The 16,844-nt window shown below is 50.3% G+C and overlaps 1 protein-coding gene and 1 long non-coding RNA gene across 2 annotated transcripts in view; one reads left to right on the top strand and one right to left on the bottom strand.

Annotated features, from left to right (window-relative positions):
• Positions 1-1,839: 1,839 nt before the first annotated feature.
• On the bottom strand, positions 1,840-7,214 carry LOC115074387. The gene is made up of 2 exons (XR_003852232.1): positions 6,911-7,214; positions 1,840-1,990 (listed from the first exon to the last, which is right to left on the bottom strand). It is a non-coding gene; the product is annotated as an uncharacterized LOC115074387 (long non-coding RNA).
• A 77-nt stretch (positions 7,215-7,291) lies between these two features.
• Positions 7,292-16,844, top strand: part of ERBB2 (erb-b2 receptor tyrosine kinase 2) — a 149,177-nt gene continuing 139,624 nt past the window's right edge. The window contains exon 1 of the mRNA XM_029573784.1: positions 7,292-7,493. Coding sequence (XP_029429644.1) covers positions 7,421-7,493 — 73 coding nt within the window. The 5' untranslated portion in view covers positions 7,292-7,420. The remainder of the gene's footprint in view (positions 7,494-16,844) is intronic.

Here is a 16,844-nt window from a genome sequence, read left to right as displayed (position 1 = left end):
CCCATATATGTAAGTAGAACACGGGAGTGGGAAGCCTGTGTGTGTGTGTGTGTGTATGGCATGAGAGAAACTGTTCAGGAAGGTGACTGGTGTGTGTGTGCCAAAGACTGTTTGGGAGATGATTGGTGTGTGAGAGACAGAAACTGGTCATGGGGGCATGACTGGTATGGTGTGTGTGTGAGAGAATTGGGCACTAAGGAAGAGGACCATAAGTATAGAGCTTAGCTTCTACTGCTGCTTCTGGTGAGTGCCACGGCCTGCAGGGAAGGGGAGTAGGAGAGCTGCTGGAGGGGGTAAGTAAAGGTGGCTTTTTAAGTTTATTTTTCTTGACCGTCATTTTAATTGTGTGATGTCTGCTTTTTTGAAATATTTTATTGGTGTTTGGAGAATGTTTAATAGTTTTTATGAGTTTTTAATTGTTGGATGTTATTCTGTTTTGAAACATTTATTCTGCTTATTAGTATAGTTTTACAATTATTTCTGTGTGGGGATCTCTAGTTCTGTTTTCCTAATAAGAGGTGTATTGGTTTTTAGGACCTGATTTAATATTTGTAGTGTTGCCTTTTCATAGATAGGGTTGCTCCTGTTTGAGTGTATTCCATAATACAGGTGTAACTGTGTGTGGATTAGTTTATGTGCATTACTACAGATCCTGGGAGTATGTTAGGTCGGTTCTGTGTCTGTTACCGAGATGAGATATTTTGCTAGCATGTAAGCGTTTGTATCAGTCTTATTTGTTGTGTTTTCTCAGAGGACGTGCATTGGTGGTAAACTGCTGTCTTTCATAAGTAGGGCTATTGAGCCTGGAAGTAGAAGGAGTTTGAGTTGCTGTTACTGAGATGTCACCTGAACCAGAATATCTTTTTTGTAGGGTGAGTTGTATGGGAATGTCATAATTCTGCTTTACATCCATTATTGTGGGTCAGGGGGGTTCCCATGGATACCAACTGTACTTTTACATCTAGCCCCGTGACGATCATGGGTCAGTGTGTCACGCATGTGAGAACCTATGGTGAGTTGAGTCACATTCACATTATAAATGTCATAATTAAATAAGTGTGCACTAAAATCCAACCCCCTCCATAACCCCGCCCCCATATGACCAAAGCCCTGCCCCTACCCCACCCCCACCCCACCGTGCCCTGCCGGGCCATGGAAAAATGGTCTTGCTTGAAGCCGGTCCCTGGTGCAAAAAAGGTTGGGGACCACTGATTTAGATCATGTTGTGAGAACAGAATCAAACTAGTAGCTGGCTCTACGTGGGGATTTTGTATGCTCTTCCACCATGACAGGGGAGTAGAATAGTGTAAGATAAAAGAAGACCATCCTGGATAAGGAGGAATCTTGCAGGTGGTCACACTGTGTGGCTGACAGCTGGGATGTATCCTTGGCAGTGTGAACAGGAATAATTGGGCAGGATGGATGGACCAGATGGTTTTTTAGCTGCTGTGTAGACCCTGCATCACCTCTCTCTCTCCCCCTCCCTTCAACCCTGTACCTGCTTATATATTATTTTTTTTAAACGTTATTTTAAGTTTATCATATAACTTACACAGTTGTCAACGAATACTACTGAACCAAGGCACACCAGTTACAAACCCCATTCCCCCCATCCTGTCCCACCACAGTTACATCACAATGCTGGGTAGAAATCCCCTATACACACCTCAAAAATTAATTGGGAGGAGAGGCCACGTCATAAGAAAAACAAACCTGCATAATTATCGGCTGGGAGCAAACAAAAACTCCCAGACAATTCTCCATTGCCATCGTTATATCAGATCAAGGAGCAAACTGCGAGCCTTAGTGTTTAAGGAAATAACTTAAGCATGCCAAATGTCCAGAAATGTATTGTATTTAGCCTGTGAGGTACGACGGGCTGCTTTATGTTCAAAGACCGCCAGCTTATGGAATTTCAGTTTCAATAGGTCAAGGATGGTCTCTCCTTCTTTCTCCAGGACTCCAGGATAGATTTTTTTTGCTAAGCTTGCTGTAAAAACAAACATTGAGGCTTTTTGGTGATGCATATAAGGAAAAATAACCCTTGCTATAGTTACACAATCAGGCCGATAAAGAAAACCCGCGTTTGGACTCACGCTTTCGACGCACTAGCTTTACCCATTATTCAGTAAGGGGTAATAGCCCGTCGAAAACTCGCGTCCAACCCCCCCCCCCCAAAACTAATAGTGCCCGCAACATGTAAATGCATGCTGATGGGCCTATTAGGTATTCCCGCATGATTCAGAAAGTAAAATGTGCAGCCAAGCCGCACATTTTACTTTCAGAAATCAGCACCTACCCAAAGGTAGGCGTTAATTTCTCTCAGCACCGGGAAAGTGCTTTCCAGATGCCTCTCCCATCCCAGAAATCCCACTCCCCAGAAGTCTTCCTCCCCCACCTTTCCTAGCCCCTCCATACTCCCCGACTTAATATCATGATGAAATTTAAAAATTAAAAATCTGCCCACGGCCCGCAGGTTGGAAGACGGACGCTCAATTTTGCCGGCGTCCAGTTTCCGAACCCGTGGCTGTCAGCGGCTGTCAAACCCGCTGACAGCCGCCGCTCCTGTCCAGAAAGAGGAGCTAGGGACGCGCTACTGTCCCTAGCTCCTCTTTTTACCGCTGGCCCTCATTTGAATAATTTGTTTTTCTGAATCGCGCGCACAGGAGTGTGTCCTGTGCGTGCGCCGGGAGAGCGGGCACAGGCCATTCCCTCGATTTTTACTGTATCGGCCTATATGTTAGGTTCCATATTAGGAGCTACCACCCAAGAAAGAGATCTAGGCATCATAGTGGATAATACTTTAAAATCATCGGCTCAGTGTGCTGTGGCAGTCACAAAAGCAAACAGAATGTTAGGAATTATTAAAAAGGGAATGGTGAATAAAACGGAAAATGTCATAATGCCTCTGTATCGCTCCATGGTGAGACCGCACCTTGAATACTGTGTACAATTCTGGTCGCCACATCTCAAGATATAGTTGCCATGGAGAAGGTACAGAGAAGGGCAACCAAAATGATAAGGGGAATGGAACAACTTCCCTACGAGGAAAGACTAAAAAGGTTAGGACTTTTCAGCTTGGAGAAGAGATAGCTGAGGGGGGATATGATAGAGATGTTTAAAATCATGAGAGGTCTAGAACAGGTTGATGTGAATCGGTTATTTACTCTTTCGGATAGTAGAAAGACTAGGGGGCACTCCATGAAGTTAGCATGGGGCACATTTAAAACTAATCGGAGAAAGTTCTTTTTTACTCAACGCACAATTAAACTCTGGAATTTGTTGCCAGAGGATGTGGTTAGTGCAGTTAGTATAGCAGTGTTTAAAAAAGGATTGGATAAGTTCTTGGAGGAGAAGTCCATTACCTGCTATTAAGTAGGGATGTGAATCGTGTCCTCGATCGTCTTAACGATCGATTTCGGCTGGGAGGGGGAGGGAATCGTATTGTTGCCGTTTGGGGGGGTAAAATATCGTGAAAAATCGTTAAAAATCGTTAAAAATCGAAAAATCAAAAAATCGGCACATTAAAAACCCCCTAAAACCCACCCCCGACCCTTTAAATTAAATCCCCCACCCTCCCGAACCCCCCCCCAAATAACTTAAATAACCTGCGGGGCCAGCGGCGGTCCGGAACGGCAGCGGTCCGGAACGGGCTCCTGCTCTGAATCTTGTCGTCTTCAGCCGGCGCCATTTTCCAAAATGGCGCCGAAAAATGGCGGCGGCCATAGACGAAAAAGATTGGACGGCAGGAGGTCCTTCCGGACCCCCGCTGGACTTTTGGCAAGTCTCGTGGGGGTCAGGAGGCCCCCCACAAGCTGGCCAAAAGTTCCTGGAGGTCCAGCGGGGGTCAGGGAGCGATTTCCCGCCGCGAATCGTTTTCGTACGGAAAATGGCGCCGGCAGGAGATCGACTGCAGGAGGTCGTTCAGCGAGGCGCCGGAACCCTCGCTGAACGACCTCCTGCAGTCGATCTCCTGCCGGCGCCATTTTCCGTACGAAAACGATTCGCGGCGGGAAATCGCTCCCTGACCCCCGCTGGACCTCCAGGAACTTTTGGCCAGCTTGTGGGGGGCCTCCTGACCCCCACGAGACTTGCCAAAAGTCCAGCGGGGGTCCGGAAGGACCTCCTGCCGTCCAATCTTTTTCGTCTATGGCCGCCGCCATTTTTCGGCGCCATTTTGGAAAATGGCGCCGGCTGAAGACGACAAGATTCAGAGCAGGAGCCCGTTCCGGACCGCTGCCGTTCCGGACCGCTGCTGGACCCGCAGGTTATTTAAGTTATTTGGGGGGGGTTCGGGAGGGTGGGGGAGTTAATTTAAAGGGTCGGGGGTGGGTTTTAGGGGGTTTTAGTGTGCCGGCTCACGATTCTAACGATTTATAACGATAAATCGTTAGAATCTGTATTGTATTGTGTTCCATAACGGTTTAAGACGATATTAAAATTATCGGACGATAATTTTAATCGTCCTAAAACGATTCACATCCCTACTATTAAGTTCACTTAGAGAATAGCCACTGCCATTAGCAATGGTAACATGGAATAGACTTAGTTTTTGGGTACTTGCGAGGTTCTTATGGCCTGGATTGGCCACTGTTGGAAACAGGATGCTGGGCTTGATGGACCCTTGGTCTGACCCAGTATGGCATTTTCTTATGTCCAGATGCCATAGATGTCCCGACACCTAGATGTCCCGAGGTACCGGTGTCCTTTCGTATCAGATGTTCTACGTTCCAACCCGGATGTTCTGAGTTCCGAGTCCTGACCCTGATGTTCAAAGTCTTGCTCCTTATGCCCTTTGTCCAGTTCTGATCCTGAAGTACCGTTAGTTCCTAGCTCCGGGTTCAGCTTTGTCTCGCCCCGGACCTCATCTCCAGCTGACCTTCCCTGGGAGTAAATCAGTTTCTATCCAGTGTCCGTTTCCGGGTGCTGGAGCCCTCTTCCGGTTGGATCCTTCCTTGAGCACTGCCCGGATACTTCCTTCGTCCTAAGCCTCAGTCCTGTGCTTGTTCCGCTCTCCACGTGGTCTGCAACCAGCCTCTTCAGGTTGTGTAGGGTGCACAGTGGGACAGGGTGGTTCGCGACCAGCCCACGTCGGCTGTGTAGAGCGCCCTGAGGGGCAGTGCCTGTCTAAGCCTCCGAGTATCCTGAGTCCTTATCCTCACCCGAGTCTTCCCAAATTCCAAGTCCTCATCGGAGTATCCAGATCCTTGCCTCTCTAGAATCCACCTCTGATCTTCATCTACGTCTGAGCGTTACGTCTGAGTTCCAAGCCACCTCAGGTCCTTGTCACGTCTGAATTCCAAGCCACCTCATGTCCTTGTCTCGTCTGAGTTCCAAGTTACCTTATGTTCTCGTCTCATCTGAGTTCTAAGTTCCGAGTTCCAAGTTTTCAAGCGTCCTCGTCTCGCCTGAGACTTCAAGTGTTCTCGTCTTGTCTGAGCTCCCAAGTACCAAGCAGCCTCCTCTCGTCTGAGCTCCCAAGTACCATGCGTCCTCGTCTCGCCTGAGTCTTAGTCTCGTCTGAGTCCCAAGCTTCACATGTCTTCGTCTCATCTGAGCCTCTGAGCTTGCTCGTCTTGTTTAAGTCGTCAGCCTAGTCCAAAACCGAGGTCCCATCTTGTTCCCAGTTCCAGTACCATCGCCTGTCCTCGACCTCTGTCCATCCTGCCATATCTACTGCTCCCCAGTGGCAGCTCCGAAAGGACTATCGAGTGGCCGGAGGGCTACCCAGAGACCAGCATTGCATTGTTGGGTCTCTACCGGTGCGTGCAGGTTTGGCAAAGGTTAGGGCTCGGTGGCCAGCCTGCTCCTCCCATGCTTGGACACGTCTTGCCTGCTGCGGTGCTTCACACTCCCTAGCGCTCCCCGCAACACATAAGAATATAAGATTTGCTATACTGGGTCAGACCAAAGGTCCATCAAGTCCAATATCCTATTTCTAGCAGTAGACAATCCAGGTCACAAGTACCTGGCAGGTTCCCAAGGGGTAGATAGATTTCATGCTGCTTATCCCAGGGATAAGTAGTGGATTTCTGCAGTTCTACTTTCATAATAGTTAATGGACTTTTCCTCCAGGAACTTATCCAAGCCTTTTTTAAACACAGCTACACTAATAATTTTCACTACATCTTCTGACAATGAATTCCAGAGCTTAATTATGCACACAGGCAGAAAAGTGCACAGAAAAGCTTGATCCGGGGCACAAGCATAAAGCAGGAGATTCAGGGGATTCTGCTGTGCCCAACTTTCATTACTTCTCATAACAACAATTCAAGAAGCTTGGAGGGTGATCACTTCCCTTTCAGGGTGACTGGCTCTGCAGATTGTTGGGAAAACTATAGTACGAAAGGATGGAAGGGGACTGGAATGTTCCAAGAAAGCCATTTGTTTAATCTCTGATATTTTCACTAACAAAAAAAAAAAAAAAGAAGCAAAGAAACATTAAAATGGGATTCAAAACCAGAGAAGCGTGCAAAAAAGAACTTTCAAAATGTTATAAAGAAAATTTGTAAACCTACAAATAATAAGGAAAGGTAATTCCATGAATTCTAATCCTGTTTTAAATTCACTTACCACATTCCTAGTACATGAAAGGACCTTACAGCCTATTTATTTATTTTCCAACTTTTATATACCGTGTACACTGTAATAGCTGACCCGAACGGTGCACAACCAACAAACAAAAGGTGAGGGATTAATTATTTGGAAAAGCAGAGTTTCCGTCTGCTAAATTGATCAAGGAAGAAGACAGAAGAGCTGCAAAAGGAATCCAAAACCCTGGACTAGTTTGGGAAGAGGCATGGAGGCTCCCTGCAGGAGCTGCAAGAGAAACAAGCGCCCACTAGGAGTGAGCAGCAGCAGAACTCGGGTATCTTCCATCTGTATTACTTATGCGCACTTTGAATCTCACCTAAAGGTGTTGTTCCAAGCTCCGGCACTGACACGCAGCATCCTGCTCATTGCTATGATGAGTTGCATGCACTATTGTAGTGTTCAGGTGACGCAATGGCCTGTCCATTGCTGAGATGGCCTGTGTGCACGATAGTAGCGTTACAAATGCAGGGATTGACACAAATGATGATGATGAGCGTGCACTACAGTAAGGCTCCAGACTCGGCCCCTCGCACGGGGCAGCCTTGCCATCGCTATGATGGTGAATGTGGGGCAGAGCGGAAAGGCCCCTTTTGCTGCCCCCCAGAACTGCTGCGCCAGGCGATGCCTCGGCCCGCGCACCGGAGCAGCCGGCCCTGCCCTTCCTGCCTCGCCACTCCCAGGGGTGTGCACGCTTCGTGCCCGAGCAGCGCTGCCCCTAGGCCCTGGCTCGGCGCAGCCTCGTCACTTTAAGGAAGTTCTGTCGGCTCGCGGCTGCGGATCGGCCCTTCCGAGACCCCCTTAAAGCGACGCTGGAGCGGCAGAGGCCATGGCCGTCCCCCGCTGCCTGATGTGGCTGTGGGGGATCCTCGCCCTGGTCGGAGGCTGTGGCAGCATGGAAGGTGGGTCTGAGGGGAGGGGGATCGGAGCAGATCTTGCCACTTTTCCAAACTTTCTGCAAACGTCTCGGAAATTATCCCGAAATGAGAGTGGGCGGGCAGGAGCACAAAAGGGCTGCACGGGGGGCTCAGTGTCCATGCAGCCGAGCCCATATTCTGGGCTTCCGATCCCATGGGTTTGCACAGGCAGGGCTGGTTCGAGCTCAAGCGCTGGTGACATTTCTCGGGAAACTTTCCCTCCACTCCTGGCACCAAAGAGGGTCCGGGCGCGGCCGCTGCAGAAGACTCCCCGCTCTGTGCTTCTGGGGAACCAGGAAAAACCGGGGTTGGCTCTGCGCCCCCCTCCCCCCTTTGCTTCCGGTGCTGGGTTCGTTGTTTGCGGGCTGAGGTTCGGAGAAGGCGGAGGACCTGCGATCCTCTCCCGGGACACGCGGTGGGCTCGGCAGCTTCCCGGGAAGTGGCTCATTTTGTATCGTTTTGCCTTTCGGTTTTTGGTTTTGGCAGAGGTTTGCATCCGAATCACTGAGAACAGAACTGGAGCCCCCGACCCCCTGCTTGCTGGTCTATCCCTCTCATTCGCAGCGCTCCGGCTCCTCTCCAGGAGAGGCTGGGGGTCAGGAACAGATAAACTCAACTTCCCGGTTTTGCCTTTCCAGTTACAGGAGGGGGACCTGTAGCTCTGGTTCTGCTTTTCACTCCTGCAGCAGTCCATCGGGACCTCGCCCCAGTTGGATTTTAGAAGCATTTATTGGATTGAGTATTGGTTAGGGCTGCAATGTACCCTGAGGGGGAGGGGGTGCTATGTCGCTCACAGGTCAGCTCAGTCCTGAACCTGGACACAGCACCAGGGCGCCTTCTGCATTCCTGCAGACATGGGTCATGTCCAGCCAATGTTGGCGCTTCCAACATGGCTTGGGACCTTCTCCACAGGGACTGTGAATGCCACAGGGCTGACCCCTGAACCTTAGAATTATTTTCATAATGTACCCCGGGCATTTTGGGTTTCACCTTCAGCACTGCCAATTCTAGTTTATTTATAAACAACACAACATATTTAGATATGAATAGTATTTACAGGGGTTGAAGGGCAGGAGTGAGGTGCATTGGCAGAGCTGTGTGTGAGGGTCTCAGTACTGGAATAGCAGGGAGTGTAGCAGGGCAGGAGTGAGGTGCATTGGCAGAGCTGTGTGTGAGGGTCTCGGTACTGGAATAGCAGGGAGTGTAGCAGGGCAGGAGTGAGGTGCATTGACAGAGCTGTGTGTGAGGGTCTCAGTACTGGAATAGCAGGGAGTGTAGCAGGGCAGGAGTGAGGTGCATTGGCAGAGCTGTGTGTGTGTGTGAGGGTCTCTGTACTGGAAGAGCTATGGGTAGGATCTGTGGACTCACTGTCGTTTTTGTATTGGCTCATAATCTTCCATGGTCATCCTAACTGTCGGGTTGATAGAGTAAAAGTCGCGGGAGAGCCGGCGAGCGCACAGGCCAGTGTCCACCCGTATGCAAATTAGAGCCTGCGTAAAAGGAGGCGCTAGGGACACTAGCCTGAGCGCACTTTACTGCATCGGCCCGTGTGGGTCTGAAGATGACTGATGAGACTGATCCAGGATTGACAGACTGTGTTGCAGCCTGGACATAGCTTTCCTGGACCTTGTTGTTGTTTTTGTCCTTTGTACGCTGTTTCTGCCGCTCCCCCTTTTCCACTTGCTCAGCCCCCTGGTAGGATTTGGCAGTGCTGAGATCCTTGTTGCGGACCTCCTGCTCCATCTCGGGCGGTGTCCCACCAGTTGGCGCGAGTGTTGCCCTTCTACGTCTTATGCTTGGTGATGTTCCCATGGTGCTTTCTGGGCCCACCTCAACTGAGCTTGGAAGACGTAGCGAGGTTTGGGAAACTGGAGTCAGGGCAAGGTTAGGCCAGAGAAGTCTCCTCGATGCAGGTTGTGTGTGCTGAGGAGAGAGGGATCATGAATCTGGCAGACTAGAGGATGTTACCCACAGAAGATCCTGGCAAACCGTGTGAGCAGAAAATGCGATCAGGTTGGGTGCTGGATATGGGTCTCATAAATAAGCCGAGCAGCCAGGAGATGGATCCTAAGATGGGAACTGGGTTAGACGCTAGCTGGGCAGTAGAGGACAGAAAGTAGTAGTAGATGGAAATGAGGGGGAGGGATTGCTTCTGGGACTGGACATCGCCACTATTTTTCTAAGTGATATTTGGATGGCTTAGAAGGAAAGGTTCATGTTTTTGCAGATGTAGCAGGATGGACACTCTGCATGGAGAGTTGCAGAGAAAAGTTATCAAAAGTATGGGATCTGCATCAAAAAAACCTCTGAGGTGACAAAGAAAGACCTGCAAATGCATTCTAAGGGGAGAAATAATGCCCAGGAAGCCGCTCTAGAGCAGGAGGCTGCAAGGGTGGGGGTGAGAGAGCTCAGCAGAAAAGCTGTGGTGAGCCCAGGGAACCACCTCCCAAGGGGGGGGGGGGGGGGGGTTAGGATTCAGGAAAGCAGAGAGGAGAATGAAGCTAAAGCCCGGGTCCCAGTGGCAGGGGCCGGCCTTGCGTGGGGAGGGGGCTGCATTCATCCCGGGCTCCGAATCCTCCTGAGGGATGGGCCTGGGGGGCTTTCTGTGCTTCTGTGTAACGAGCAGTCCTGCTCTGCATTTACTGTACAGTTTCTTCCAGTCCCGTATTTAGATTTTCGAGAATGGCTTGCTTTATGAGCTGTCTGGTTGGGGGAATTAGGACAGAAATGCTGAACAAAACCTTGTGAATAAACCACAAAGATCTCTTTATAATCTTAATTTAAAGGCAAACAACCCACCCCCTGAGCTGCAGCAGGGGAAAAAGTCCCTTTGTTGGAAACTATTGTGCAATGCACCCTGGAAGCAGAATTCTAAGCAGCTAAGACATTAGCGGCCCAGCCAAAGCGAAGTCCCGGACTTTATCATTCAGAGAACATTTGGCCTTCACAAAAAATGCCAAAAATCAAGGCTTGGGTGCCGCTGCCAGATCTGGGGCCACTGGGCTGCATACAGGCTGGAGCAGTAGGAGTCAGGAGCACTATATACGTACATGCACTACTGATGTCAGGAAGAGGGCTGAGTCTGCCTCCTATCTCCTGCTGCTCAGTGTCAGCATCTCTGAGAGAGGCAGGAAACTCAGGGCAAGGCTTTGCAGAAGGACCTTGTGAGAGTAGGAGACTGGGTATCGGAAAGGCCGGTGCAAAGTGACCCAGACAGGGAAAAATAATCCCACGATGCTGGGTTCTGTATCTGAATCTGCTGGCTGTTAGTTTCATGGAAGGTCCCCTTGTTTTAGCTTCATTTGAAAGGGTGACTAGCCGTCCTTTATTTACCCGTTCCACCCCACTCGTGATTTTATAAACTTTTGTTAGCCAGGTAAACTAAAGAAAGCTGTTGCTGCCCCTGGGAGTGAGTAACAGGACTGAGATCTGCCAGGTTCTGGCGTCCTGCCTGGCCATTGAGACAGGATGCTGGGCTCAGAATGGCACTTCTTCTATTCTTAGGATAGAAATACAGAATCTGCCAGCAGATAAGGGACCAGAAGCTGATCTCTGCCTTTCTTCTCATCTCCTTCCAACTAGGGATCCTCCCTCTCCCCTAGGAGGCCGTTCCATGCATTCACCTCCCTTTCCCTGAAGAAATAGTTCCCGATGTCTTTCCTGTGCTTGTGAGGTATTTGGATCTCTATTCCCCCATCTCTCTGCTATACACATTTAGTCTGATAGGGCTTTTGGTGCAGACTCCGCCCCATTTTGCTTTCTTCACTCTGGACTGTCTCCAGCCTGTCTACATCCTTTCAGAGATACAGCCTCCAGCACTAGACACAATACTCCAGGTGAGATCTCATCAGCGCCTCTACAGAGGCATTGTCACCCCCTTTTTTTGTGCAGGCTCTGCCTCTCCCATGAGCCCCTACATCCCTCTGGCTCTCACCACCATCTTATCGTACAGTTTTGCTATGTTGATATCCAACACGATAGCCACAAGGTCTCTCTCCTTGTTGGTGCACATCCATATCTCCCCGCCCTCATGCACTGTTCTCTCAGATTTCTGCAGCCCATATGCATGACTGTGTACTTCTTGGCATTGAATCCCATTTGCCAAACCTTCGACCACTCCTCAAGCTTTCTTACAGGTCGATACAGAAAAACGCGCGGGAGAGCTGGCGAGCGCACAGGCCACTCTCCTGGGCGCGCGATTCAGGAGGGTGGCCTATGCAAATTAGGGCCCGCGGTAAAAGGAGGCGCTAGGGACACTAGCGCGTCCCTAGCGCCTCCTTTTTGACAGGAGTGTCTGCTGTCGGCGAGTTTGACAGCCGATGCTCAATTTTGCTGGCGTCGGTTCTCAAACCCGCTGACAGCCATGGGTTTGGAAAACAGACGCCGGCAAAATTGAGCGTCCGTCTTCCGACCCGCAGGCCGATTTTTAATTTTTACTTTTTTTTTACTTTTGGGGCCTCCGACTTAATATCGCTATGATATTAAGTCGGAGGGTGTACAGAAAAGCAGTTTTTTTCTGCTTTTCTGTGCACTTTGCCGGTGCCGGCCGAAATTAACGCCACCCTTTGGGCAGGCATTAATTTCTGAAAGTAAAATGTGTGACTTGACTGCACATTTTACTTTGTCTCGCGCGGGAATAACTAATAGGGCCATCAACATGCATTTGCATGTTGCGGGTGCTATTAGTTTGGGGGGGGGGGGTAAAGCTAGCGTGTCAAAAACGCGCGTCCAAAACTTGGGCTAACAGTGCTTCTCGTTTTCTCTACTCCCTCAGGGGTATCCACACTATTGTGGATCTTAGTGCCATCTGCAAAAAGACAGACTTTTCCTTCTAACCCTTCCGCTATACCACTCACAAAGATATTGAACAGAATCAGTCCCAGCACCAATCCCAGAGGCACTCCACTTATCACCCTCCTTGCCTGAGAGTGAGCAGCATTTATCACCATGCTCTGTGGTCTATCACTCACCAGTCTCTAATCCAGCCCTCTACTGTGGGACCCACCCCAGGCAGCTCCTATGCGGGGCAGTATCAAAAGTTGATATCTGAGGTCAGAGGCTGGGGTGTGATGTATGTTATTTAGGTGTGAGGTAGGAACTGCAGCACTCAGGGGCAGGTAATTCCTGACACTGACACTGGAGCGGAAACGCAGCTTTCCTGCCATGGCATGCCACGCACAGGAGAATAGGGCAGCAGCAGACATGTCACCAGTTAATCTTCTGGGGTGGTGTCACCCACCATGGCAGGATGATCTCAGTCTCTCACATTTCCTGCTAGTGTTCTGCATTGTACCAGAGAGAGTCCCAGCTTTAATGTTCTGACCTCATCAATCTTTCTCCAATCAGAGGAGCTCACCATGTGTTCAGGTAATTGGGGGGGGGGGGGGGGGGGGCTGAGGAGCAGGACAGCCCATGGAGGCCTAATCCTCAGCTCTGCCACACACCCTGGGTTTTTAGTCTTGTTAGGGCCTATCCAGCTGTGATTGGAGAAGGATAATGTTATGATTGCTGAATTAAAGTGTTTTGAAACCTCTGCTGTTGATGCAGTCCCCTGCGGCTGGAGCACATATCAGCCCCCATCTCTCTGGGCCACCACCCTGGCAGGGGTTCTGCGGAAGTAGAGGGCAGACATGTAGACTTGAAGTGAATTGATTATTTCTATTCTGCCTTTCGTGGCTGGTCAGCTGCTTTCAAGGCGGGTTACAGTGAGGTACGTTACAAGAGGTTACCCTACAGTGAGGCAAATGCAGTCAGAGGAGGGTCCAGCGTCGATCAGGGAGTCGGGCTATGTAGGGCCTCTGTCTGATGGGTGAACTTTGGCCAGCTGCTGGTGCTAGCAAAGTGTTATCAGTATTTCATTCTGCCTAGCCTTCCTGATGTGCACATGGAGAGGGGAAAGATCAAATTATTGTTATAATATTGTTACAGGTGTAATTAGAGCTTCCTTAGCAACACGTACATGGCAGGAGGTGCTGCAGGGCAGGTGTGAGGTGCATGGGGATCTCAGCACTGGAATAGCAGGGGTGCTGCAGGGCAGGAGGGAAGTGCATTGGCAGAGCTGTGTGTGAGAGTCTCAGTACTGGAATAGCAGGGGTGCTGCAGGGCAGGAGTGAAGTGCATTTGCAGAGCTGTATGTGGGGGTCTCAGTACTGGAATAGCAGGGGTGCAGCAGGGCAGGAATGCGGGGCATTGGCAGAGCTGTGTGTGAGGGTCTCTACTGGAATAGCAGGGAGTGTAGCAGGGCAGGAGTGAGGTGCATTTGCAGTGCTGTGTGTGGGGGTCTCTGTACTGGAATAGCAGGGTGTGTAGCAGGGCAGGTACAAGGTGCATTGGAAGAGCTGTGTGTGGGGGTCTCTGTACTAGAATAGCAGGGGTGCAGCAGGGCAGGTGTGAGGTGCATTGGCAGAGCTGTGTGTGAGGGTCTCTACTGGAATAGCAGGGAGTGTAGCAGGGCAGGAGTGAGGTGCATTTGCAGAGCTGTGTGTGGGGGTCTCTGTACTGGAATAGCAGGGGTGCAGCAGGGCAGGTACAAGGTGCATTGGCAGAGCTGTGTGTGGGGGTCTGTACTGGAATAGAGTAATTCTCATTTATTTATAAACATATTTACAAATATACAATATTTACATTATTTACAAGAACACGTATAAAGCATTCTGAAATTATTATTACATGATATTTGTTCCTTTATCATCCAGGTACTGCCCCAGAATGCTTCCCAGATTTGAGGGTGCAGTGTTCTTTTTCCCAGTCCCTGATTCTCCCAGGACAGCAGGATGTTAGTCCTCACATGTGGGTGACATCATCAGATGGAGCCCCAATGAGGAAAACGTATGTCAGAGTTTCTAGAACTTTGACTAGGCACACTGAGCATGCCCGGCATGCCTATACTGCACATCCACTTGGGGTCCCTTTTCAGTCTCTTCTTTTCCGCTGAGTTGTAAGTCTCGCAATGTGATTGAATTAATTTTGCTGTTTTTAGCCTTGTGGAAAACATTTTTGCTTTTTCGGTTTTTTTCCTTCGATTGTTGCCAGGTCCCTCTCTGTGCCTTCCCGTAGTGTCCCTAGTCAGGGTTTTTGGCATGTTGGGTAAGTTTCCTTTCGCGGTTGATTCTCCCTGTGGTGGCGATGCCTCAGTGCTCGCCAGCCATTGCCGCCTGCCGTCATCGCCTTCAACTTTGCGGCTCTTTTCTTTTGCCCCTTCATCACCATGTCTGATTTTCACCGATGCCCTTGGTACCCAAGGACCATGTCTATCACTGATCCTCATGAGGTGTGTATCCTCTGCCTGGGGGCATCGCATGACGTCTGGGGTTGTTGCTTATATGCCCAGATGACCCTGAAGGGTCGTCTGCTTCGACTTGACAAGATGGATCAGCTCTTTGGGTCAAGGAAGTCCGAGCTATTGGCATCGGTGGCATCCACATCGAGGGACATTGGAGCTGCACCGATGGACACCACACCATCAGCATCGGCAGGACTGTCTGTTCCATTAATGTTGCCGGTGGATAGGGGCACCGGAGACCGACTTTTGTTGATCTCTTCTGGGCCGACAACTCTAGGTTCATCGTATTCAACCTTGGCACCAGGGAAAGACCAGGCCGATCATCGAGGGAAGCCTAAGAAGCATCGGCACCGGTCCTCATCAATGCACGGTGCCGGGCGCAGGGATGCACCGGCTTTTGCTGCGATGCCACCGAAGCAACCCCACAGGGAAGAGAGCCCATCCTCTATTGGTGCCGAGGGTCCGTGATGGTCTCCACCAGTCCTGGTGCTAGTCGCTGATCCTGCCCGCGGGTCCGAAGAAAATCTGGCCACCCCTACTTTCTCCCAGTCGGTATTGGCATCAGCAACGTTTGAGGAGGAGCTGGAGAGCCAAGTCCAGCTGACGGTGGAATGGGCACTGCAGGACTTCGGTCCTGTGGTACTGATGGCACCGGACCTGGTGCTGCTTGTCCTCGTACCCCAACTGGAGAAGCTCAGTGTGCTCATCGGTGCATTACGGACTCAGCTGGTGCTGGTTCCCGGGGCACCGATGCTTTCCACTACTGATACAGTGATCATTGCAGGTTCCTCCGAAGAGGAAGCTCCACTGAGGCCGGCAGAGACACTATGGCCTCTACCGGTACCTGCACCTCTGGATGAAGACCGAGCACCTAGGGCCCCATCCCCTCTAGCATACAGTGAGAATGAGGGTCCCTATGACCCCAGGAAGATGATCTGACTGAGTCCTCCTCCGAGGACTCTGATGGTTTCCCATCAGACCCTTGTCCTTCATATGAGTGAAGGAAGTCCTCACTTGAGGACTTGACCTTCGCAGGGTTTGTGAAGGTGATGGCGGAGGCCATCTCATTTCAACTTTTGACAGAGGAGGATGCCAGGCACACAATGCTTGAGATCCTCCAGTTCATGGAGCCTCCTTAGTTGATTGTGGCGGTCCTGGTACATGAGATCCTTAAGGAATTCATGCTGAGGATATGGGATCACCCCCTCACAATGTCTCCCATTAACAAGAAGGCGAACAGGGTCTACCTCGTCCAGAAGGCTGCCGGATTCAATAAGAGTCAGCTGCCTCACCAGTCGGTGGTGGTCAAATCTGCCCTCAAGAGGACCAAGTGCACTCGGACCCATTATTGCCCACATTGCTGCCTACCAGCTCTACATGAGCCAATACTAAGAACATAAGAAAATGCCATACTGGGTCAGACCAAGGGTCCATCAAGCCCAGCATCCTGCTTCCAACAGTGGCCAATCCAGGCCACAAGAACCTGGCAAGTACCCAAAAACTAAGTCTATTCCATGTTACCATTGCTAATGGCAGTGGCTATTCTCTAAGTGAACTTAATAGCAGGTAATGGACTTCTCCTCCAAGAACTTATCCAATCCTTTTTTAAACACAGCTATACTAACTGCACTAACCACATTCTCTGGACATCTGGAAATAGGTGCAAGAGGTGGCTGAGCAGCTGCCTCGACAGCAGCAAGACACACCCTCATGTCGCTGGTGCACAGGGGTCTGGAGTGCGGGAAAACACGAAGTTCGTGCAACTTAAGATGTTTTCAAAATGACATCGAGAGTCTCTGCAGTGGAAATCAATGCCCACAGAATGGCATGGCTGCGGGCCTCGGATCTCTGATCAGAGGTACAGAAACAACTTGTGTCATGTACTGGAGAGAATCTTTTCAGAGATAAGTGTGAGGGATGCTATGGCCCATCATTGGGACCACCATGAGACCACCCTCCAACAACTCTCCGCCAGTACTTCGGATCCATCCTCCTCCTCCAGGAGGCTGTCGAGGCCAGGGCCAAGGAAGTTTCTCTTTTGCCAAAGGAAGTAC

Source organism: Rhinatrema bivittatum, chromosome 12, assembly GCF_901001135.1.
Source record: "Rhinatrema bivittatum chromosome 12, aRhiBiv1.1, whole genome shotgun sequence".
Classification (NCBI taxonomy): Eukaryota; Metazoa; Chordata; class Amphibia; order Gymnophiona; family Rhinatrematidae; genus Rhinatrema; species Rhinatrema bivittatum.
This window is presented reverse-complemented; position numbering and strand designations above follow the sequence as displayed.